Source organism: Balaenoptera ricei, chromosome 15 (assembly GCF_028023285.1).
Source record: "Balaenoptera ricei isolate mBalRic1 chromosome 15, mBalRic1.hap2, whole genome shotgun sequence".
Taxonomy (NCBI): domain Eukaryota; kingdom Metazoa; phylum Chordata; class Mammalia; order Artiodactyla; family Balaenopteridae; genus Balaenoptera; species Balaenoptera ricei.
This window is the reverse complement of record NC_082653.1, coordinates 4,697,424-4,722,631: the sequence shown is the minus strand read 5'-3', so window position 1 is coordinate 4,722,631 and position 25,208 is coordinate 4,697,424. Positions and strand designations below refer to the sequence as shown.

The window sequence follows — 25,208 nt, the reverse complement described above, 5'->3', positions numbered from 1 at the left end:
CCACCCCTTGCGCGGTGGGCCTCAGCCCCTTCTAGTGCTCGGGGACGTGTCATTCCCTATTTCCTCTGCGCTCCACTCCTCCCCCTTCATTGGAGAGTAAGCTCCAGGAAGCCCAGGCTGTCTCTCTGTGGCTGCACCATCCCCAGGGCCTAGCGCAGTACCTGCTCGCAGCAGGTGTATTGGGCAAACGAAGGAAGGAGAGATGGAACTTGTGTCCTGGGATTTGAAAGTTGTCCTTTCCCACACCCGGCCTGCTTGGTCCCAAAATTCGACCGTTAATGTTTACTGTCTTTCTCCTGCCTGTTGTTACTTCCCCCACCCACAACTCATTCTTTTTTAGGTGCTTCATAAGGGCCAGGAGCCGCGCTGAGCACTTTTCATGCACTGTTGCCTTACAGCCACTAAAATTCTCATGCCCTTGGCACCCCCTTGCTGAGCGTCTGTGCTGAGGCGTGGCTGAAAAGTTGCAAAGAGATTTGGCACAAAGATGTTCATGCTTGTGTTATTTATAATTGGAAACCCAGCCCCCTCTGCGTTGTCAGGTGCGGCCACAGTCCTCAGTTGCCCGAGGCTGTTTTCCTCTCGCTTCGGCCTTATTTACAGTTGCCCCTGTCTTATAAATTCTCATGAGCTGGGTTTACAGTAAAACACGTCAACAGGAAGCAGATGCTAAACCAAACTGCGTGGGAGTAGTCAGTCTGCATTTTGGAGTGAAAAAGCTCAGTCCAGGCCAAAAAGAAACCAGATACAGACTTTTTTTTTTTTTTTTTAAGGGAGCTGCTGCCCAGAATTTAGTTCAGAGCATCATTCTGAGAGGTCAATGTCCTGGAACAGCCACTTGTCAAAGCAGGCATCCCCAGCGTTTGCAGTTCCAGAAGGACACCCGGGGCCATAGGTGCACACAGGACAGGGAAGGGGAAAGGCCTCTTGCTTGAAGCCCCAGCTGGGAAAACAGCTCCAACTTTTTTTGTTCAAAAAACAAAAGATTTCCACAGATTGCTGCTGGATGAGTTTCTTGCCAAACAAGGGGGCATTTGGGAGTTCTAGTTTAGAAAGAAAATATTGGACGATTGAGAACAGACTTTTTTTTTTTTTTTTCTATTTTGGATTGCTACATTATAAGCTCTTCTTATTTATTTCTATGATGAACCTAAAGTTGCCTTTTTTTCCGTAATACAGAAAACGATATTATTTTTGGTTGGGGGATTTTGACCCAGAGGACTAGAAGGCACTTGGAAATGCTAATAAATGGCTACAGAAAGGTTTGTGACGGAAAGAAGCAAGAAAGCTGGGTAGTTAGCTGGAGTGCAGGTAATTGGAATGTTGGCTGGTAAGAGTCTCCTCTAATTTAGGCATTTTAACCCACATTCCAACTGTTGTTACACTAATGTGTATTGACAGGACATAGTGCATTACATCACAGTAATCTCAGGGCTGCCTTTCTCCCTCAAAAGAGATATCTTTTGCAGACAGGACATCTGGGGATGCTGGTTGGTAATTTGGGGCAAGCAGTTTTCTGCATGGCAGAAACAAACGGAGAACTAGCAAGACTTGAAGGTGAGAGAGGGAGAGAGAAAGCATTTCCTTCTCTGATGCTCTGGAAGGGGATGGAAGAAAGTATCTGTCTCTATCAAACACCTTCCAGGCATTGTTGTGCACAGGTCCGGAGTTGCACGTGTTAATAAACAAGGCCCCAGCCAGCAGAATTCACACTTGTGTGCAAGCCAAACTCTTACTGGTTTAAGCCTGTTATATAAAGTTATATCAACAGCACATACAGGTTCTAATGAACCCCCAGAGGTGACACCAGGCTTAGATGATTTTGGTCGAGCGTTGGCTGATTGATTAGGATTCTATATCCAGGCAATGAATTTGGGGATCAAATTGGTTTTAAATTAATTAACTTCTAAAAATGTTCACCATCTGGTTTGGGTTGTGGGCAAGGCTGGGGCTCCGGAGAGCATAAGGTAACGACTAATTCGTTACTTGGGGGGTTTATCTGCAGCGTATCCTTCTGTGAAATTATCTTCCTTTTTCTTTTTTTCATGCGGAGGGGGGCAGTTGGTGAGTGAACATTTAATTTAACATCCGTACATCTGGCCCTGCTGGTCCTGTATGTTCTGCTTGGCAATTGCACTGCAGTTTGCATGGGCCACCCTGGCTGGTCAGGCAGCAGGAGGGCAGGAGTCTGCAGCCCCAGAGCCTGGCCTGGGGACACATGACATTGTCATCCTCCGTGCCCTGGGGTCCGTTCTCTCTGCATTCAGAGCAGTTTGCCCTCCTAATGAGGTGGTGGGTGCCGGTAATCACCCCACCACCAGTGCCTTCTCCGCTCCAAGAAGGATGGACGTCAGACCAGCCTAGAACATTGGCTGCCAAAAGGGGAATCGTTTCGAGGTCATGAAGAGAACTCAGGCTGATGTTCTGATCACGAGAGCTTCATGTTGTGCTTCTTCTCTGCTACTCAGATCTTGGGTTGGGAGGAGGGAGGTGGGAGAAGGAGAGAAAGCAGACGGGCTCAAACCTGGTGCCCCTTTCCCCCACACACACACTGGGGATGCTTTGACAAGAAGCTGCTCTCAGGGGTGAGATGTTGCCCCATCTGGTTTAATTCCTTAAGTGTCTAGTATACAGCAGGCGCTCAGTACATGCTGAACATGTGAGGGTTGCCTGTGGGCTCAAAGAGCACTTGATAGGGATGCCTGAACTCATCCATTCCCCCATCCATCCATCCATCCATTCTCACCTTTGAAAAATATCCCTTGGGTATTTCCTACAGACATTCTTAACCCAGAGTCCTAACCTCGACTTCATTTTTACAAACCTCAACCTAAAATCAAAAGTTTCTTCTCACTGTGAATGTGGGCAACAAACCCCTGTAGCTTCAGTGGAACCTTCTGCTTTGTGGCCGATCTCATATTAACAGTGTTGCAGATACTAGAAACACTGTTTACACTCATTGCTACTTTGAAATAGGGAGAATAAAGAATTCCCATTCATAGTATTCCCACCTCAGAGTGTTTTAAGACTTGGGTAACTCTTTTAATAGAATTGGTTTCTGTTTAAATCCCGTGTCTTTTATTTTATGCTTTTACAAATATTTTTCTGAGGAGGGGTCCTGGGGTTTCACCAGACTCACTGGAGTGGTCACGAGGCCCTAGTCTTGCCCACCAGGCTCTGTGCTATGTGCCAGGAGAACTTTACACACATGAAGTTCAGTTTCTTTTTGCCTGTGTGCTCATCGGACAAAAAAGGGCTATTAGATCTTCCCCAAATCAGGACAGCATGTTTGTGATGTCTTTAAGTTAAAGTCTAGGTTAATTGACTACGTGAAATTCACTCTGGGGTGGGCACATCTCAAAGAGAGGGCATCTCCCTTTAGACTGCAGCCTCCTGCCCAGAGGGTGGTCCATGGACCACCTGGGAGCTTGTTAGAAATGCAAAATCCCAGGCCAGACCGCGAACGTGACTGTGCTTTCTAAGATGACTGTGCTTTCTAAGAAGATGCCCAGGTGCCGGCATCTTGAGAACAGTCAGAGTCTGAGAAAGCGCTGCTCCGCCTGATGTTAGTATGACGGGGAGTACCCAGTGCCGCCGGCTCCGGGGTAACAGTGGGTCCACGTGGAGCTTTCGAGAGGGGCCTTCTGAGGGCTGTGCGGCCGCCTGGCAGAGCTCTGGAGGAGCTGCCCCCCTAGTTTATTCACCAACATTTACTGGCCCAGCCCATGTGCCAGCCCCTGGGCCAGGTGTGGGGACACGGAGGGGCACAGGGCCTCCCCCCGCCACGGGTGCTATTGGGAGAAGGCGGTCAGCCAGTAAACAAACAGTGCAGCCCAGAGTGTGCCGAGTGCTGGGACCCGTGCAGAGTGGGGATGGGAGGGAACATCTGAGCCGGGAACTGAGGGAGGGGGGACCTGCCCGTGCATAGCAGGGGCAGGAAGGGACCCTGCCGGGTCCATGAGGAGGATGTCAGGAGGACCACACTCCAGAAGACTCCCCAGGAGTTCCTTCTGTCCAGACCTGAGAAAAGATGTCTCGAGTGGAGGGAAGAGCATGTGCAAAGGTCCTGAGGCAAGCAGACCAGTGCGGGTCAGGGCAGGGAGGGCCCTAGGCAGGGACAGATCCCACAGGCTCTCAGAGCTCGCCCTCCCGGGGCCCCAGACTCACCAGGGCGCTCTGCAGCGGGCGCTGGTAGCCGGTGGGCCGGTAGTGCCGCCGCTCGGCCCGGTCGGTGTGGATGTCCCCCAGGTAGAGCTCCTCCACCAGCCGGGGCGCGGCCCGGGGCTCGGGCTGCAGGCGGCGCTGCACGCGGACCAGGCTGAGCTCGTGCATGGTGAAGCCCAGGGCGGCCGCGCAGTCCCGCTCAGCCCCGGCGCCCAGCAGCTCGTACAGGGCCCCCGGCAGCCAGGCCCGGGCGGCGGGCAGGCGGCGCGCACAGGCCCGGCCGGCCGGGCTCTGGTCCAGGCGCCCGGCCACGTCGAGCAGGGCGCGGCGGCTGTGGAAGACGACGCCCACCTTGTGCAGGTAGTAGTCGGCCTCGGTGGCGCCCCGGGTGACCCAGGAGGCGCGGCGCAGGCGCACCTTGCCCTTGATGAGCAGTGAGTGGGCGGGCTCCCGGCACGAGGGGTCCCTGTAGTAGAAGTGGTAGGCGCGGAAGAGGCGGTTGGGGTAGAAGGTGTAGGAGCGGGTGAGGAACTCGGGTCCCGGGCGCACCTCGCAGCTGCGGGGCAGAGGGGGGTTGGGCAGAGCAGTGAGTCCCCCAGCCTTGCCCCGGGATCCCCCTCCTATAGCCTCTGTTTCAGGCCTCAGCTCAGGGCTGGGAGCCTGCATCCTCAGTTTCCCCAACTGATCTCAGCCCCACTTTGGGGGCTGGGGGCCTTCCACACTTGCCTTGTGGCCTCAGCAGAAGCTTTCCTTCCATGCCATCCCAAATGCCTTTTTCAGCGGACATCCCCCCTCCTGGCCCGGCTCCCCGTGGGTCCCATGGATCCCCCTTGGCCCAAGAAACACTCAGGCTTTGCAGCCAGAGGACCCGGGTTCAAATCCCATTTCCGTCCCTCCTGAGGAATGTGAGCCTGGATAACGCCTGGCTCCTTCCCCTGGGACTCGGAGGCCCAGGATCCACAGTCAGGGTTTCCGGGAAGCAGCCCGCACAGTGGTGGCACCTGGGAGGAGCTTAAGAAACGGGGGCTCCTTCGCACCATTTGGGGGGCCCTGTGCTCTGAGCTCCCGGGGGCAGGGTCCTGCCTGTTCTCTCCCCGTTGGATTCCTGGCACCTGGTCCAGGGCCTGGCACACACTGGACCCCCCAACCCTGGTCCTCGCTGAGTGAATCGTGAATGATGGGTGCTTACATTGTCTCCCCCCTGGCGAAGCTGACGGGCCCCCTGCCACCACATTTCACCCACATCTGTGACAGGCTTGTTGATCTAAACCGGTGAACTTCTCCAGTGAAGGGTCGGATAATAAGTATTTCTGTCTTTGTGGCAGTTACTCAAGATCGTGGTTCTGGAGCTAAAGTAGCCAGAGACAGTATGTACCTGGTGGGTGTGGTTGTGTGCCAATAAAACTTTATTTGCAAAGCCAGGCGTCAGGCTGGCCCTGACCCCCCAGGCCCTATTCTGCTGGTGATGAAACCATGACTCCTAGACCCCCAGTCACACCCTGGGCTGGGGGGCAGGAAGCCTCTGGGACTCTCCCATCGGGGCTCCGCTGGGGTGGATGGTTGACAAGCTCCCGGGGAAGAAGAGCAGGCAGGCGCCCCCTGCACAATGTTACGCTAACCAGGGAAATGTTTCATACCAGCGCTGCTGGAGCAGGAGAAATATGTTCTCGCTCACCCTTTTCTTTCAGTCTTTCTGGTTATATTAAGGAGAGAGTCTCGGTTGGAGTTCATGTGTCTTTAACACCAATCTCCCTTTTCTTCCAAAGTGAACAGACTCAGGGCCTTAGGCAGGCAGCGAATCAGGTGAAAATTTAATGATGTTGTTTTGCTTTCATTGACTTTCTTTTTATGGTTACCTCCTATTTATGGCAAGTGGCTCAGCTCCCCATAGCCATAGTGATGTTACACTTCCTTCAAAAATAATCATAGTGCTGTAAATGTGTACAGTACGCCAATTATCCCCCAATAAAGCTGTAAAAATGCATGAATATATTTACACCAACAAAAGCAAGTTGGTTTAAAGAAAAATCGTAAGGAAATACCAGTACAGACAGTAGTTAAAAATGGAGAGAGGTGACTCACATGCCCGAGGGTGGGAAGACTTGCCCAAAGGAACGCAGCAGGTCACACCAGACAGCTCGGTGGTGCCCAGACTCTGGGTCTTTCCCTGCACTACTCCCAGAAAACAGCAAAGCCTGTCTGAAGGGTACAATGGGGGACTTTCTAGGAAGAAAATATTAGAAGTTTCTAGAACTATCTGGAATGCTGTTGTCTTGGGGCAGGAACAGCCTGCAGCCAGTCCCCATCCTCCCCATGTCTCAGTTCTGTCCCAGAGTGACCCCGGCCAGTGGTGCATGAACCCCACCTGGCCTGTGGAGTCGAGGAGGGGGCAGAGCCTGGGAATGCATCCAGAGCATCTTTGCAGAACTCAAGTCCCCTTCCTCCCCCAGTGCGCTAGCAGATGTTTGGCAGTTGGATTTCTCCCTGACCTCGGGAGGTGCGTGGAGGACATGGGAAGTCCAGCTCCTGACCCCAGAATGGGACTGGCCCAAGGGGCCGGCCGGGGAGGAGGGGATGTACTGGGTGTGGAGGAGGACACTGCCTTCCTTCTCCCTGACCCTGGGAGGGAGGACCCAGCTGACTGCCCCGCAGATGAGGGCAGAGCACAACGCCTATCGCCCCAGAGCAGCACTGGGGCCTCTGAAAGGTCAGGTGAGCCTGTCAGGTTAGAAGGAGAATTCGATGGGCAGGCAGGACCCCTGGGCCCTCTCTGGCCTACTCCTTCCGGCCTCAGGACCTTTGCACCAGCTGCTGCCTCTGCCTGGCTCTGCCCCTGGCTCCCTGGATGGCTGACTCCTTCCTCCTTTCATATCTCGACTGAATGTCACCACCTCCGAGAAGCCTTCTGTGACCGCCCTCAAAAGAGCCCTCCCAGGCCACTCACTCTCACATCCTCCATTTTATGTCTGTCACCATCTCAAGTTTATGTCACTTATTTCTGTGTTTAGGGCTTGTCTCCACCGCAGCTCCCCCTGCACCCAGCTCAGAGTAGCTCCTCAATAAGTGTTTGCACAGCAGGTGCTCAACACGTGGAACAAGTGCATTTCATCCACTTGCTGTCTGTGGCTGGGGCACGATGCCCGACACAGTCCTGACCCGCCAGGCTCACTCTGGGGAGGGCGACAAGCAAGCACGTGCTTGGCAGGCCTCCGGACAGTTGGACGAATTGTGCCCATTTCACAGATATGGGACACTGAGGCTCAGGGTGGGTGAAGCCTCCAAGCCCGGGGGCCTGTGGTCAGCGTGACCTCAGCAGGGTCTTACCCAGTGGAGATCCAGGGCCCGTCCAGGCGTGGGGGCAGCAGTGCGGTGACGGGCGCTCTGTTGGGCAGGAGCTGCTGGCAGTGTGGTCCCCAGCGCAGGTGGCTACCCCCTGCCATCCCGGCTGCCTCTGCAGAGTGGGCTGCAAAGCAGACGGACCCGGGTCAGCGATCCCAGCACACCCTGGTTCTTCACCTGCCCGGCCAGCAACGGGCTCCCCAGATCGGGGCGCCTCGAGTCAGCCTCGGGACTCATCTGCCTTCTGCGCGCCTGCCTGCCGTGGCCGAGTGCCGCCGGGCCCTGTACCCGGGACAGGAGGCAGCCTGGACTCAGAGGAGCCGGACGGTGGGACTTGCACCCCCTCCCAGCAGGAGCCCAGGCTCTGCTTGACCTCTGCCCCTGGAGCAGCCAGACCGCACCCGCCGCTCGTGGCCACTCCCTTCATGGTCCCCCCGTGGTGCCAGGCCCGGCTGTCGTCCATCCCCATGAGTGGGACCTGGCCGGCGCCGGCTCACCGTGGTGCTCGCTCGGGAGGCGTGTGGTGGGGTCAGGCAGAGGCGTGAGGCCAGCAGGGGGGCCGGGGAGGGCTCGGAGGCCTCGGGGAGGAGGCTGTGAGCGGTGGGGCAGGCCCGGGGTCCCCGCCCCCACCAGCTGGGCTCGTCTCGTGGAGACAAGCCAGGCCTGGCCGTGGCATCTTCACTTATAGGAGCGGCTCAGAGGTGAGACCACCAGGGCCTTCAGCTGCTAAAGAGCAGCGGTTCCCCTAGAAACTGTCATCCGCGCTCAGCGAGTCGGGCCTGACGCAGCCCAGATGGCGGGACGTATGGGAAGCTCGGTGAACGCGAGCAGCATCCAAATGTTACGGCAACAGGCTGCGCCCAGGGGCGGCCGCCTCGACCCGCCGGCCCCGCTCCTGCAACAGGCCTTCCCAGGGCGCTTCTTCCCACCACGCCTGTGGCTGATGTGGGTCGGGGGGCGCGGGGGCCTGGCGGAGATGGCGGGCAGCTGGAGAGGCCGGCTGGGCCGGTCCAGGAGGCCCAAGAGGGCGTGTGGGCTGAGTGAGGAGTGAACGAATGATGCCCCCTGCCGCCCACCCCCAGCACACAGTCACGTGGTCCTGTCCGGGTCAGGAAGGGCAGTTCGGCCAGGGAGGCTGGGGTCCCCGCCCTGCCCCTTCAAAGCCGTCTGACGGGGCCCGTGGCCCCCAAACTCTCTGCCCCCGTTGGCCTCTTACAGTGCATTCCTCACTTTCCTGGAGGTCTGGGGTCTCACCGGGAGACTCTCGGGGTCCCCAGGGACCAGCTGAGAAAACTGGAGTGACACCGATGGGGACCACGATGAGGCATCAGTGGCTCCTGTTCACTCAGGACTGGCTCCGTGCATTTTTATTATATTATCTGAGATTTGTATACGTTAGCTCACCGTTGCAATGACCCCAGGAGATGGTGTTAGCATCCGCTGCCTCTGATGGGTAGAGCCACGGGCTGGGCGAGCCGGGCTTAGCTGGCCTGGGGCCCAGGCTGCCCCCGGTGACAGAGCCGGGCTTCGAGCCAGGCCATCGGCTCTGGCCTGACGGCTTAGCCATGGCTCCTTTTGCACTGCAGGCAGGGGAAGAGGCTGAATGAAGGAATGAGTAAAAATCCTGTGTAGCACTGGGTCCCTGTATATTCCTGCTGTATCCTACACCTGATTTATAGGCTTTAAACAGCCAAATAAGAGAGATGAAAATAAACAACCAATGTACCAGGGCTGTGGTGTCCCCACGGACATTGGGCACTTGGGCTGCCCCAGGGTCTCTCAGGGCCATTCTGCAGTGAGACCACGCCAAGGGGAGGTTTGAAAGAGCGGTTCTGTGTTAACTCGGGCACATCTAGCCTTTTGGGGACCAGAGCCAGGATGCTGGGGTGGACGAGTGGGCATCCACGTTGGGCCAAACGCCCAGCATGGCCCCGTCGGGAATCCTGAGCTGGGACATACATGCGTCCGCGCCCACGGCTCCCGCCTTCTTGTGCTCCTGAGATCAACTTCACCCGGACCCCCTGGGTCCCCTGGATCCAATTCTGCGGGTTAATTTGAACATCACTGGTTGTCAGTGAAGCTTGACAATGAAAGTGTTGATTTGGGGAATGGATGGGAGCAAAGGGAAGAAAAAGGTCAAAAGGGGGTGGGTGTTATTTGCCTGGTAGGAAAATCAAGCTTATGTCTCAGAGCAAAACCGGGAACAAGCCCCGAATATGACATTGGCGCTGTTTCCACAAAGCTTGGTTTCTTCTTTTTTTTTTTTTTTTTTTATAAATTTACTTATTCATTTATTTAGTTTTGGCTGCGCTGGGTCTTCATTGCTGCATGCAGGCTTTTTCTAGTTGTAGCGAGCGGGGGCTACTCTTCGTTGTGGTGCGCGGGCTTCTCATTGCGGTGGCTTCTCTTGTTGCGGAGCACGGGCTCTAGGCGCGCAGCCTTCAGTAGTTGTGGCATGCGGGCTCAGTAGTTGTGGCTCGCAGGATCTAGAGTACAGGCTCAGTAGTTGTGGCGCACGGGCTTAGTTGCTCCGCGGCATGTGGGATCTTCCCAGACCAGGGCTCGAACCCGTGTCCCCTGCATTGGTAGGTGGATTCTTAACCACTGTGCCACCAGGGAAGTCCCAAAGCTTGGTTTCTTGAGGAAATGTTTTCTGTTCAAAAGGAAACGAGCCTTTCCCCCAGGTACTCCCTCTGAAGTCACCTCGAAGAGATGTCGCCTTCACGACGTTAGATTTTGACACGAATCCTGAGATAGTATGTTCCCGCTAAGTGTGTTTTAGTTTGTCTTGCTTTTCTGCGAGAAATTGGGATTTAATTAAGTCAGGAGACAAAGAGATACGGTGAAATCTCACCATATTCAGAACATGTACATGCAAAACACAAAACACAACTGGAGCCCTTCTTTGTAAAAACCCGAGCGGAGTGTGCCACTGCCTCTCGGCTGCAGCTTCAACTTCAAGGTCGCAAAAATGAAGCCAACCGATTAGAAATGAACACATGAAATGTTTCCAGTCCCAGCTTTGGAGGTAACTTATAGATTTTCTTTCCTTTCTCTCCCTCTTTTCTCCCCTAGAAAAGTCTGAGCTCAGGGAGCCACAGCTGAAGGCAGATGATGCCGTGGGCCGGCTTGCACAACTTTTCCTGGGGACCTGATAGACTGAGTTAAATGCGTGGGCCAAATTGATTTTTATCAACCATGGATTTTTAATTAACAGTGGTGTCCACTTACCGCCATCCATTATTTACTGTTTACCCACTAATTAAAAATTATGCTGCTTTGGCACTCATAAGAGCAGGACATTTGAAATTAGATCGCATCGTTCAAATTACCTGCAGAATTAAATCCAGAGCGTCGAATTGCTCAGACCAGGCTACTGGGGTTTAAAATATGATCTGCTCCAGCCTGTTGTATGATCATGAGTCAGAATGCCAGGACCAGGCTACATGGCAAACGTCGTGTGGAACCTGCCTGGGGTCTTAGGGGGGAGGGAGACCTTGGCGTCTGTCTTGAGCGGAGGTTGTCTCACCCAGGAATCCCAGGGAAGGCAGCCTGTCAGTGCACTGATGGAGTGCTTCCAGGTGCCGGCCATACCTATGGGCTAGCAGGTGTCATCTGCACAACTGCCCATGGTCCAGGTTCAGTCAGTGCCCCCATTTTGCAGATGAAGAAACTGAGGTTCAGAGGGTGGAGAGACTTGGCCACCCTACCCCAGGCAGATGCTTCTTATCCAATTAACAAATAAAATATGGTAAAATACACCTAACATAAAAGTCACCATTTTAACCATTTTAAAGCATACAGTTAAAATTCGGTGGCATCTAAGATGTTCACCAGGCTATGCAAACATCAGCTCTGTCTAGTTCCAGAATTTTTCATCACCCCAAAAGGAAACTCCATACCCATTAGCAGTCACTCTCTACGCCTCTCTCCTCTCAAACCCTAGAAGCCAGTAATATGATTTCTGTCTCTGTGGATTTGCCTATCCTGGATATTTTGTATAAGTGGAATAAAAAATATCTGCCCTTTTCTTATCTACTTCCCTTTTCTTATCTACTTTTCTTATCTACTGTTCACAACACTTCTATTAGATGGACGTGATTATCTTCATTTTCCAGATGAAAAATGGAGCCTTGGGAGAAGATTTACACCCAGGTCCACCATCCGTGTTTTCTTCAAAGAACATGAAAAGCGTAGGTCTGAATCAATGGCAGGGGGGTGGGAGGGGTGGAGAAAGGACATGGGGTTTGTAGCCAGAGCAGATGGAGAAATAATCAGGTCTTCAGATACCTTTCTTTTAGGGGCAAAAAGCAAAAGAAAAGCACTGTTTTTTGTCCCCCCCCCCCCCATCCTAATTGGCTTGTTCTGAGGTTCTGGGAGGTGTGCCAGGTGATTTTAGGTGCAGTGGTGAGCATTTCTTATTCCAGTGGTTATGCATCGATTTTAGAGGGTGTTAAAAAGCAGCTGCAGTTACCGTAGCAAAATTGTGCTTTCACAGCCCACATTGCCAAGGACAAGACTGAGTTTTAAAAGGGGCCTGGTCTGAACTGGATTTTAAAAAATTAAGTAATACTTTAAGTAAATAATATTTAATAAGTAACTATTTAATAAGTAAACGTGGTCAATAGCCTGAGGGGGGTGCACAGAACGAAGAGGGAGAGACGGAGGTTAACTCCTCACTTCCCCTCATGGCTGTGCGTTCTGGAGCCACCACCACAAAGGACAGCAAACTGGGGCACCGAAAACAGCAGGACATTATTCTCTCACAGTCTGGAGACCAGAAGTCTGAAATCAAGGGGTGGGCAGGGCCGCGTTCTGTCCTGAGACTCTGGGGGAGGGTCCTTCCTGCCTCTTCCAGGTTCTGGGGGTTCCAATCATCCTTGGCTTATAGCTGCATCCCTTCAATCTCTACCTCTGTCGTCACAGGGCCGTCTTTCTTCTCTGTGTGTCTGCAGCTCTGTATCCAAACCTCCCTCTCTTTCTCTTATAAAGATACCAGTCACTGGATTCAGGTCCACCCTGATCCAATATGACTGCATCTACATCTGTTAAAGACCTTATTTCCAAATACGGTCACATTCACAGGTACCAGGGGTTAGGATTTGAACATATCTTTTTGGGGACGCAATTCAATTCACAACCGGTACCAAGGGCCACCCAGGTCTCCCAGAACCCTAACCTTTGTCCATCGACTCCTCCCCCACATGACCCTTGCATGGCTGTCACATGCCTTTGTAAAGCGGCACATGATGGCCGGAGTTCCTGTTCTCTCGGAGAGGCTGGCATTAATCAAATAGTCCCACTATGGATTATAATTTCAAAGAATCGTAAGTGTCTCAAAGGAAATTTACACAATGGCCAAAAACTTCCTAACACACTTGGAGTAACATTCCATGCTTTTCCTTATGATCTCCAGGGCCCTTCAACATTGGTTGTCTTCCTGTCTTTCCAGGGCCATACATCAGATCCCCCCATAATTCTCTATTGTGTGTTCCTAGGGATGAATAGCAAACTCTTTCCTGCCTCAGGGCCGTTGCAATGCTGTTCCTCGGCCAGAGCACCTCTCCCTCTGCTTTGAGCTGGGTGCTTCCCACGCACTGGGGTCTCAGCATAATCGGCGTTTCCTGGCAGGCTGACATCAAACATTCCCTTCTGCTATTTTCCCCTTCCCATCTCACCTGTGCAGCACTCATCACCTCTCTCAATTACTTACCTGCTTGCTGTTTTTTATTTACTTTTATTTTTTGACTTTTCAAGTTGATATCATTTCAGACCTACAGAAATTTTGCCAAAGCAGTAGAAAGAGCTCTAGTATACCTGGTTTCCCCAAAGGTTAACATCTTGCAAAGATATATAGTACAATGATCAAAACCAGGAAATTAACACCGATCCCATGTTAGAATTAGTCTACAAATCCTATGCAGATTTCACCAGTTGTCCCAGTAACATCTCCTTGCTGGTCCAGGATCCAATCCAGGATCACACATCACACTTAGTTGTCACGTCTCTTTAGCATCCTTCAATCAGATATGCTTCTTTGGTTTATGTCTTTCACAACCTTGACACTTTTGAAGAGTACTGGCCAGTTATTTTGAAGTGTGTTCTTCGGTTTGGGGGTTTCCGATGTTTATTCATGATTAAATTCAGCTTGGGCAGTTTTGGCAGGAACCCCAAGGAAGCAATATTTTGCCCCTCTCAGTCATTGCTTCAGGAGGTACTGAGATGTCAATTTGTCCCAACGCTGGTGATGTTAACTTCGACCACTTGCTTAAGGAGGTGTCTGCCAGGTTTCTCCACTGTTAAATTACTCCTTTCCTCTTTGTAATTAATAATTATCTTATGGGGATATACTTAGAGCTCATGCAAATATCTTGTTTTCCATTATACTCCCCCCACTAATTTTAGCATCTATTGACGAACATTGACGATTCTTACTTACAACAGTTATTACTGTGGTGTTTTCCAAATGGTCATTTTCTAGTTCCATCATTCTTTCTGGATTTATTTATTTTTTATTGTTTTATCTATAACTTTCTGGATTTATTGATTGGAATTGTGCTGTAAGGAAGCACCATCCCTTCTCCCTGTTTATCTCTTTATTCAATTATTATTTGTCTTAGTATGAACTCAGGGATATTTATTTTATAGCTTACAATCCATTGCTGTCATTATTTACTTCGTGGCTCAAATTGTCCCTGATTTGGCCATTGGGAGCTCCATCGACTTAGCTCCTGGGTCCTTTTTACATGCACTTGTCATTTTGTTTTTTGTTTTTTTTGGAGCATGTCCTCATTTTCTGGCACCAAAAGATCTTCCAAGCTCATTTTGTACTTTTCCTGACCCAGCCCTGGAATCAGCCATTTCTCCAAGGAGTCCTGGTTCCTTTTATTGGAGAATAGTATTTAGAAACCAAGATGTAGGTGCTGGGTGCTCACTGCTACTGAGGTGTCACCCTAGGTGCCTCAACTTCTTTCTTCCTTCCTCCCTTCCTTCCCTCTTTTCTTTCTCTCTTTCTCTTCCTTCCTTCCTTCATTTCCCCTTTTCTTCTTCCTTTCCTTTTCCTTTCTTTCCTTTCCTTTCCTTTCCACGAGGACAGGCCCTTATCTCTCTTGCTCCCTGCTGATTCCCAGCCCCTAGCACAGTGCCCAATGGATGCTAAATAAATATTTGTTGTGTCAATACATGGAGAGCACTTAGAACAACGCCTTCACATAGTAGACACTCAGTAAGTGCTAGTTGTGATTGCTAATTTTAGTTGAATGGATGAATGAATGACTTGTGCTCCATAAGACCAATGCACATGAATTCCTTGCTGACATTTCTCCCACCCCCTTGAGGTTTCTTCTCCTAAAAATTGGCTGGTGATTTCCATCATGTGTGTGGCTATTAGGGTCAGGCTTGAAATGGAAGTGGAGAAAGAGAAGGCTTGTAGCTGTTGGGATCACTAAGAATCTGGCTGAGGGTGAAAGGGTAGTCAGTAAGGGAGTTCCCAGCAGGCTGGGGACCCTGATTGATCCAAGCAGGTAGAGAGGAAAGAGAAGTAGGCAAAGGGAGATTTAAGTCTGAGCATCAAGTCCTGCCGAGAGTTTTGAGGATGGGCCGGATCTGGCATAAGAACCTGATGCTGGGTCCTTGGCCTTACAGCCTTTTTGACCCTTGGGACCTGCCCTAGCCAAACCAGGACCCTGATATGGTTCTACACCCCCAAGGAAGGCTCCATCTAGCTCCACGGCACTGTTCAATAAACAGAGACTGTGAGTCACACATTAAAAAGGCTAAAAAGTAGCAGGTGAAATTAATTTTACCGATATTTTTATCCAGCCCCCAATAGTATATGTAATACATTCAACATGTATAAATTCAACATGTAATAGATATGAAAACTAGTAATGAGATATTTTATATGCCTTTTCAAATACAAGTCTTCGAACTCGGGCATATATTTACACTCACAGCACATCTCAGTTTAGATGGGTCGCATTTCAGGGCCTCAGGGGCCATATGTGGCTGGCGGCTGCTGTATTGGAAGCATAGCTCCAGCTATGGGACGTGTGTGTGTCAAGTTTCGCCGCATCAGAGGTTTCAAGCTGTTTTCTGAAGCCCACAGGTGTTTTTTTCAGGAGACAAGGGGAGACCCAGTGAGTGGGACTCTGGCCTCCCGCCTTCTGCTTTAGCCCCCGCAGCCTCCGCCATTTGCTCTGGTTTATGTACTGGGGGGCTAATTAGGATCTGCTTTGAAAAAAGGGTTCTCTTGCTTCAAAAAAAAAAAAAAAGTCTGAAACCCTCTGGTTTGTTTCAAAATCCTTAGCTTGAGGTAATTCACCTAGAATGTTTGTACTTGGAAGCTTATGCACATTTAAATAAAAATCCCCACCCAAAAACATAACCTCTCTTGATTAGAGGCGGCCGCCTTTTACAAATCAAGATGGGCTGGCGTGCAACAGCGCACAGAGAATGTTTCGCCAACAAGCTTCAGAAACCGGCTGTTGAAATGGCAGCTGTCACTGTGTTGCTACAGCAAAAGATGTGCTTTCCAACGAAGCCATTGCACAAAAGGCACGCAGAGTCTCCGTTTAAACTCCCCAGAGAGGGTTACAGATTGGCACGCTATGACAATACCAGCAAATCACAGAAATATGAAGACAAACTTTGAATTCTAAGGAGCCTAAGCGTCCCCTCTGGTGTGGATGGCTGGCCTTCACATTCCTCATATGTCCCTCATTTGGCCATAATTGAATCTCATTATCCATCTAATCTGAGGGTCTTTGCCTTCAAGGCTGGGGCGTGGGCCTGAGGCAGGATGGACTTTGCATTCTTGGGAAACTCAGAAATGGTGTGCTCTAGAAAAAAGTGCACACCACTTCCCAGCCCTGCAGCATCCCAGGACTGTGACACGTGCCCTCTTTTGCTTGGTGAGCTCAGAGTTTAAAGTTGCCCTAAGGAATTCTGGAGGGACCACGTGCCCGGAAAAACAGATTCTGAGCCGTTGAGGCGCAGGAGGGCCTCAGACTCGGATGTCAGTGTGTTGAAAGGCTACTGAAGGGACATAGCTTGGTTTGTCACTGTTTCCCCCATTCTGGGTTAAAAGTCCCAGCTTGGGCTGGACCAGGGGAGTCGGTGGAAAAGGTGGACCTAATTGGTCCCACTTGGAGAAGGGGACTGTTTTATGTTTGTGTTTCCAAAATTGAAAACATTTTGTCGAGGGGAGTGGCTGACCGTGTAGCTATCTCCCCGCGGCCTGTGTTGAGCATTTCCTGCTAATGGAAGTGGAAACGCACAGCTCACAGGATGGGAAAGGAATGGGGGATTTGGAAGACAAAAAGTCTAGCCCACCAGGCCTGGCTCATAAGCCAGTTTTTGTTTGTTTGTTTAGGATTGTTCCAGTACAAAAACCGTTCACATCAAAACTCCCTCAGCCCCATGATAATGCTAATTATTCCTCGCTCTGGCTGGGGCTTCCACCCAGATGAAAACTGGAAAATTCCAGCCAAAGCCCAGCTGTTTCCAAATAGCCAAGGCATCAGGGTGATTGATGGAAGTGTTTCCCTTTTCACCCAGATGTTCTGGTGTCTTGGAGACAAGGCCTCCTTCGCTCAGCTTTAGCGCCTATGTTCCCAGATCTTCATGTTGGCCCCTTAGATGTTCCTAATTTATACCAAATTTGGTCAGTGCTCTCCATGGATACCAACGTTCAGCCCTGTGCTTCGAGGGGTGCGGCGAGGGGGACTTGGGGCCTGGAGAGATAGAGTGTGAGATCTCTCCGGGCTTCTGAACCTGGCTGGGTCTCGCGGAACATTCTGGTGCCTGCCCTGAGGGATGTAGTTACAAGTCAGTGTTTGCTAAACAGAACGTGTGTCTAGAAGTCTCCCGTTGGACTGAATCCTTCTTCGCTCTCTTGGCAGAAGACTGAAGCTCCCATTGTTCTACAGAGCAGGAATTTGGCAGAGGTAATCCCAAGGTTTTGACACATTCAAGAAGAACAAGACGTTTGTGTAATCGCGGTGAAGACTCCCGGAAAAGGGCGCAGGAGTAGGGATCTTGGGGCGCCAGCTTGAGGAGCTTAACTCTTCATGGGGCCTTAGGAACTGGTTCTCCACCACGTCTTCCCCGGAGGGGCCAAGAGCCTTCTTGTCTCACAGAAGTATTTAGGCTTCGAAGAGAGCAGGATGGAGTCTGTCGGTGTCCATTGAGGGCCTTTGGGTCTGAGAGCTGCGCAGAGATGTGTGTGTGGGGGCGGGGGTCCGGGGAGCAGCCCCAGCGCTGGGGGACGTGCATCACTTACGGGGCTGTTCTCGGGAGTTTCCACAAGGGGGCCCTCTTGAGCTTTGGCTGGGGCGGTTGGGCGGCCCCGGGTGAAACCCGGCACCACCTCCTCCAGACCCGGCCTCCAGCCGAGGGCCTCCGGGCTCCCTCCGTTCACCTTGGCTTTGGCGAAGAGGGAGCCCCTGGAAGGCCAGCGCCGGGGCGCATGCTTCCTTCCACGTGGGCGGTCTTGGGTTCCGCTTGCACAGAGGACGTATTTGGAGACCGAAGGGCGAGGGTCACGGGCTCACCTAGCCTCGCCTCCTTTCCTTCTTCTTTCGAAGAAGTTTGCAACGCAGAACAAACACTCCGGTTGGAACCACAAGAAAGGGCATCTGGGAAGCTTCATCAACAGCGAAACCAACCACCTTGGCTCCTCGGGGCCTTTCCCCAAACACGCATACGGGGGGGGCCTTTGGGTCAGCCATGACAGGAGGCACGGAGGTTTTAAACGCGAGGAAATTATTGTAATTTAACAAGTCAATTTTTCTTACACTGTGTTGAGATTAAGTTCGTGGTCTCTTCCATACATTCGAAATAAGGAATTTCCCTAGAGTGCGATTTTGAGGGAAAACCTACATCATGTTTCGAAAAACCCATTTTGTTGGGAGTTACCGGATTTTATTTTAAAAGAAATGGTAATATTTAATTACGGCATTATTTTACTGTCTAGAAAATTAATGTGCTTTTGGAGTTTCGGGAGAAAGGCCGGCTGTAAGTCCGAACCCTATTTTTAAATTACCATACAAATAGAATTCCCAAAGACACAAATATTGGCTTAAGTGTCGCAGACAAGGTACAGGAAAATGCGCCGGCTTCCTAAATGGTAAATAAACAGGCTTGTAATTCTTGCCCTCCCTTGCGACCCTGGATGGCTGCGTTCTTATCCTGGGGAGAAAGCACGCCTTTCACCGAGGGGACGGCAGCAGTGCTAATTGGATGAGCACAGTGGATTTAGTCATCGGGCATCTTGTTACCATCCTAATAATAAGGCGCACATTTCTGTGAAGCTCTAGAGTCTGCAAAGCCCACGATTACTTATCCACTGGGTCCTCACATCGAGCCTTTGGGGTTGGTATTGAGATTGTCCCCCCATTTTACGGACGAGCAAACAGAGGCTCCGAAAAGGAGTCTCTCAGAGAGTCTAGCTTCCATCGCGCACATCGGTCGGTGGAAAGGCCCAAACTGCAAACCAGCCCTGTTACCTGGAAACTCCACTCTCCTTCCAAAGGCACACACAGCCCCTGGTCTCTGCACGACAGAGCACCTACCGTGTGCCTGACCACGGGGGTGGCAAAGATGCTTCTACAAGGGCTCAGGGCCTGATGCTCTGAGCCAGGGCAACCCTGAGGGCTCGGTGTGAGGACCCAGTGGATAAGTGGAGGTGTTCTGGTCCGGTTTGCTGAAGGGAGGGACAAGGAGTGGGCCGCCAGGAGGAGCCTCGCTGCCCTCGGGCTCCTTGAGAGTCATAGGAACTAGGAGCTGCTTGACAGGTGGAGAGAGCCGTAATGGGCGCTCGGGCGGAGGCTGAGGAGGTAGCAGGGAGGTGTGAACCAGCAGCCGGGCTGAGCCAGACGTCATTAGCGCCAGGAGCTTCAGGGGAGGCCGGCTCGCACTGGGGGAGCTGGGAGTGTGCTTCAAGCAGAGGGAGCGCCGCGGTGCGGGGGCGGAGAGCAGGTGGACGTTCTGAAAGGCAGTGCTTTCCCAGGTGCCCCGTGCTTACCTGGGTGGCACTGCCGGTGATTGCAGGCGTAGGTGATGGACAGTTTACATCTGAGTAGTTACATGTCTATTTCGACTCAGCTGGATAACTGACACATCCAGCCTGGGATTTTGTTAGCATGAGGCTAAAGCATACAAGGGTAGGTTATCTTTAAAAATAAGTGAAAACGAGTTCGTTGATTTGGAGAGAAACGTTGACCCAATTATAGGACAGTAGCAATCAGATGTGGCCAAATTGCTGTTGGTGGCACACAATGACGGGCGGCTGGGGACCAAGGCGCTAAGGCCCTGCTGGCTTGTGTTAAGGATGACCTAGTGGATGTCGGAGAGGGGAAGGAGGGGCTTAAGGTGACCCGTGGGAGACCACCTCAAATCCCAGGTGTGGAGGCGAGGCTGGGGAAGTGGGGTGCTGAGCAGTAGCTGCTGGAGATGGGAAAGCCAGCCTGGGGCTGCTGAGACGTGGGGTGAAGGCAGGGAGGAAGGTGTCATGGCTATGCGGGTTCTCAGCCAGGAAACTGGGGGGGCTGGTGGTGCTATTCCTGAGATGGAGACCTGGGGAGAGTTGCGTTTTGGGGGTGTGCGATTTGAGGAGCTGACAGGCCATCCAGGAAGAGCCAGTCATGAGGAGCTGGCTGGGGCCACACATCTGTCTACAAGGCACACGCGCGGCGAGGACAGAGGGTAAAGTCAGCCAGAGGCAGAACCCCAAGGAAAGCAGCCCCACGGGAAGGGCCAGGCAGGGGCCAAGGAGGACCACCCCGGGAGATGCAGAAGTGCCAGGGGGCAGGTTGTAGATAAGTAGGGTGGCAGATACAACACAAGATGCCCACTTAAATTTGATATCCAGATACACAATGAAAAATGTTTTAGTATCAGTGTCTCAACGATTGCACAGATGAGTGTAGGGGTTTGGAGAAGAGAGACAAGACCAAAGCGATAGATTGTGTTTTATGGCTTAATTATTATTTTTATATAAGTTCTTTCATGCCATACAGAGGGCAAAAATACAGAATCAGAAGATATAGAAAAGCATGAAGGTGATATAAAAGCTCACGCCCATTGCCTCATGCAAAGTGCCTTGCCATTAACCTGCTGGTACATGTTACCCTCTGGATTCTAGAGTCTGGGTTGTCAAGAGAGCCCGAGCACAGGGACCGTGGTCCCCTTTGAACCTCCATCTCCACAACAATATCTGACCCATGGCAGGCACACAATAAATTTTTGCTGAATGAATGAATAAATCTTTCTAGACTTCTTTTCTTTTCACACACACATACCTGCATTTATTCATTTTTTTTAAACAAAAATGGGACTGTCCTATGTATATTATAGGAAATCTATGTTTTTAACTTAATAATGGATTTTGGAAATCTTTGAGGAAGGTTGGCCTTTTAGGACTGGAGGAACTAAGACATATTCACGGTCTTTGAAGGAAGAACCCGAGGAAATGATGAAGTGGCACAAACAGGAGATGTAATAACCAGGGAAAGCAGGTGCTCTAATCTAGAAGAGTCCAATAAAAACAGGCTAATCTCTTCAAACAAAAGCAATATGTGGCTTGCAGTGGAATTTTCAAAATGTATAAAAAAGTTGTAAAATGAAAAGCAAAAGTTGCTTTTTACCCTGAAGCCCTGGTTGCTCCCTCCAAAGTGAATCATTTTAAGTTTCTTGTGCATCTTCCCAGAAAATGCATTCATGCCGAACTCTGCATATGTTTTGTATATGTTTTTTATTTGGCTATTAAAATTTTTTTATGAATGCAATCTTTCTATACACAGCGTTCTGCATTTTGCTTTTTACACTTAAATTATCACGGATATCTTTCCATCTTAGACTTATCCCTTTGTGGAAAAGACAAAATAGTATTCCATTATACAGATGAATCTTGATTTAGTTAACCAATCCTCTGTAGATGGTCATTTAGATTGTGGTCAATTTTTAAACATACAACAATATGTTGGACATCCTTTTAATGTAGCTTGGTATAAGTTTTGTGGGTGTCATACAAAGAAATTGTATGTGCATTTAACATCTTGATGGATTTGACCTAATTGCCCTCCAAAAATGCTGTTTCAATTTACCGTCCACCAATGGTATAGGAAAGTATCTATGTCCTTACACATTTGACCACACTGGATATTATCAAACTTTTCACTTTTTGCAAATCTAAGATATGAACAATGGAAGAGAAATTACAAGCTGATGAAAGTTTGTGGCCAAACACACATTTTTGTGTGTGATTGTGAAATACCTATAAATAAAGAGGCACAAGTTATTAAGCAGATACTCCACTTGGATTCATACCCTTTTGCTCATTTTCACTGCCACCACTCTGGGTAAAGCCATCATTTCTCACCTGAAAGACTGACCTTGGTCCCTCTCTGTTTCTCCAGAATCCACTCTGCCCCCTGTAATCCATTCTCCATGGAGCAGCAAGTGTGATCTTTAGAAAATGTAAACTGGCATCCTGATTCTGCAGTGTGAGTCTGAATATTCTGAGGGACACCCTCCCTATGCACAACTAGATTTGATGTAAAGCATAATTTACCAGAAAGTAGGGAAGCCTCTGAGTTCCCTGGTCCCCAAAATGAGCTGAAGTGGGACCTGTGGAGACTCTCCTGAGAGCAAAAGTCAGTGTCAGCATTGAGGCTGTGGGGAACCAGGATTTAGGGGGTTGCTAGTGCCCCTTGACTCCTGGGAGAAGCAAATATGAATGTTCTCTTGAGAAAAGCATGATCATTTTAGGTTCCAAAGTTTTCCATGAGTTTCCAATTAAAGATCACCAAATACACAAGTAAACAACCCACTATGGAGTAAGAGTTCGCAGAAATAAAAAGCTTACATCCCAAGAGCATCAGATATTGCAGTTACTATCACAAAATAAAGAAAAGTATGTATGAAATGTTTAATGAAATAAAATATGGAATTAAAAAAAAATGAACAACAGACATGAACCTATAAAAATGACCAAACAGATTTGAAAAAAGAATCAATGGAACTTTAAGAAATAAAAAAAATAATTTTTTATATAAAAACTTAGTGCTTAGATCATGGAGTAGATTAGATACTGTTGAAAAGGGAATTAGTGGACTGGAAAATAGATGTAAAGAAATTACCCAAAATTCAGGAAAGAGAGGGGGCTGAAAACTAAAAAAGGGGTTAAGAGACATAGCAGCTACAGTGAGAAAGCCTAAGGAATGTCTTCTGGAAGGAGAGAAAATAAAGTTATAGGAGAAGCAATAAGTGAAGAAAAATTGTCTGATAATTTTCCAGAAGTGATAAAAGACACCAAATATTGGTACCAGCAAGGACAGTGAGTACCAAGCAGGATTAGTAAAAATAAATCAACACTTGAATCTTCAGAACACCAAACAGAAAAAGAAGAGAAAAGAGCCATCAAGCTAGACTTTTTTTGTACCCAGCCAAACAACCTTTCAAGATCAAGGATGAAACAAAGACATTTTCAGATAAGCAATACTGAGAGTGTTTACCACTATATGAAATGATATTTTATGCAAAGAAATTTGTGATGAAGGAAGGTCTGATTTTTAAGAAGGCATAATGAGCAAAGAACTTGAAAATTTAATCAAAAAAGTGAATAAACTGATGATCTATAATTCTGTGGAGTTAAAAAAAAAGGACATCAACTAAAATACTGGAAAATGGTAGCATGTAATTTGGAAGAGGAATGATTAGGTTAATGTTCTAAACTCCTTGCACTATCAGGAAAAGGATTAAGATATTAAGATGGGTAGAGAATGGACATATGGACACCAAGGGGGGAAAACTGCGGTGGGGTGGGGATGGTGGTGTGCTGAATTGGGCGATTGGGATTGACATGTATACACTGATGTGTATAAAACTGATGCCTAATAAGAACCTGCAGTATAAAAAAACAAACAAAACAACTAATACTAAAAAAAAAAAAAAAAAAAAAAAAAGATATTAAGATGGTATAATTTCAGAAGTAGCCACTAAAATAATAGAAGTATCATATAACTTCTAAATCCGAAGAAAGAAAGAAAAAAAAAGTAATAGGAATAAGTACAACCCAACCTTATTTAAAAAAAAAAACACCTTATTTTAAAAAAAGACAAGAAAGTAGGAAAAAAGCATAAAAAGCACAATTTGTAGAAAACAAAAATATGATAAAAACAATCTCATTTACTTGCCAGTTAACAGACATTATCAAATTGGATTTTTAAAACTCCTCCTATATGTTACTTTTATACTTGAAGCTTAAAGACACAGAAAGGTCAGAGTAAAAGGATTGAAAATCCTTACCAAATACAAAATAAAAGAAAACTGAAACCAGATAAAATAGGATTTACTATAAAAAGCCTTATTAAGGATAGAGGTCTCTCCATAAAAGCTCCAATCTGCCAGGAAGACGTGACCATCACATAGCATCAAAATATACAAAGCAAAAATTGCTATATAGGGAGATATTGAAAAATCCATCATCATAATGAGAGATTTTAGCACAACCCTTTCAATTATTTATAGGTCAAGCAGACAAAAGATTAGCAATGATACAGAAGATTTAAAAAATAATGAATAGACGTAATTCATTTTATACACATGTGTGCGCATATACCTGTATGTGTGTACATCTGTATGTGTGTTGTGTAAGTATATACACAATTATATATAAATAGATTACTGTGCCCAACAATTAGAGAATGCACATTTTTTTGAGCACACATGCAACATTTACAAAAACTGACTCTATATGAGGCCATAGAATAAATCTCAACAAATTCAAAGAATTGGTATCATACAGGTGATACTTCTGCAACTAAATTAAAAGTCAGAAATAAAAAACAATTTTAAAAATCCTGTGTTTGGAAATTTAAAATACTTCTGAACCACTCAATGAAGAAATCAAAATAAAATAAAATAAAAAACAGAAATTAGAGCTAAGCCAAAGTGAAAATAGTACCTATGAAAACACGTGAAATGTGAAGAAAGCAAGACTTTGAGGAACGCTTATAGGCTTACATTTAAAAGAATAAAGTCTGAACATTCAAGATACTTATCCAACTTAAAAAGTTAGAGCAAGAGAAACAGCATAAGCCTAAAGAAAGTAAAAGGAAAGAGATAATAAGAAAAAAAAAAGCAGACATTAATAAAGTAGAAAACAAAACTTCGAAAGACAGAATCAACAAGGCCCAAGTTCATCCAATAAACTGGATCCACCTCTGGTAAGACTGATCAGAAAAAGAAAGAAAGAAACAACGGAGCGGCACAGTGGGTGGATGGGGAGAGAAGAGAAGAGGGAGAGTAATAATATTGGGAATGAAAAGGGGACATAACTACAGATCCTGCATACATACAAGAATAGTTCTATAACTGAGAAATCAAACAGTAATTTACCACTGACACTCCCCCAAATAAACAAAAAACAAACAAATAAAAACCCCAGGCCGGGGTGTTTTTACAGAGGAGTTCCACTAAAGTCTAAAGAAACAGATCATTCCAATTTTACATAAATTCCTCCAAAGAGCAAGAGGAGAGGGCCCCCTCCCTTCCAGCTCCTCTGTGAGTCCTTTGTCACCTAGGGCAGATCCAGGTTTTGTGGAGCCTGAAGGTTATTCAACTTGTGAGACCCTCCGAAGAAAAAGGGTGCAAATTTATACAAAAATTCAAAATTAGCATAAAAGTACATATTGACTGAGAAT

The 25,208-nt window shown here is 48.6% G+C and overlaps 1 protein-coding gene across 11 annotated transcripts in view; it reads right to left on the bottom strand.

The window, feature by feature from the left end:
• APCDD1L (APC down-regulated 1 like) overlaps positions 1 to 25,208 on the bottom strand; it is a 58,532-nt gene that overhangs the window by 8,968 nt on the left and 24,356 nt on the right. For 6 of the 11 annotated variants that reach the window (XR_009497523.1, XR_009497522.1, XM_059896480.1 and 3 more), the window contains 3 exons: positions 8,908 to 9,083; positions 7,489 to 7,627; positions 4,168 to 4,720 (listed from right to left, as the gene is read on the bottom strand). Coding sequence is in view for 9 of the 11 variants with exons in the window: in XM_059896480.1 (XP_059752463.1) it covers positions 4,168 to 4,720; positions 7,489 to 7,627; positions 8,908 to 9,083 (868 nt within the window). In the remaining 2 variants the exon portion in view is untranslated. Of the gene's footprint in view, positions 1 to 4,167; positions 4,721 to 7,488; positions 7,628 to 8,907; positions 9,103 to 25,208 lie in introns of all 11 variants that reach the window. The other 5 variants (XM_059896481.1, XM_059896485.1, XM_059896486.1 and 2 more) reach the window with 3 other exon arrangements.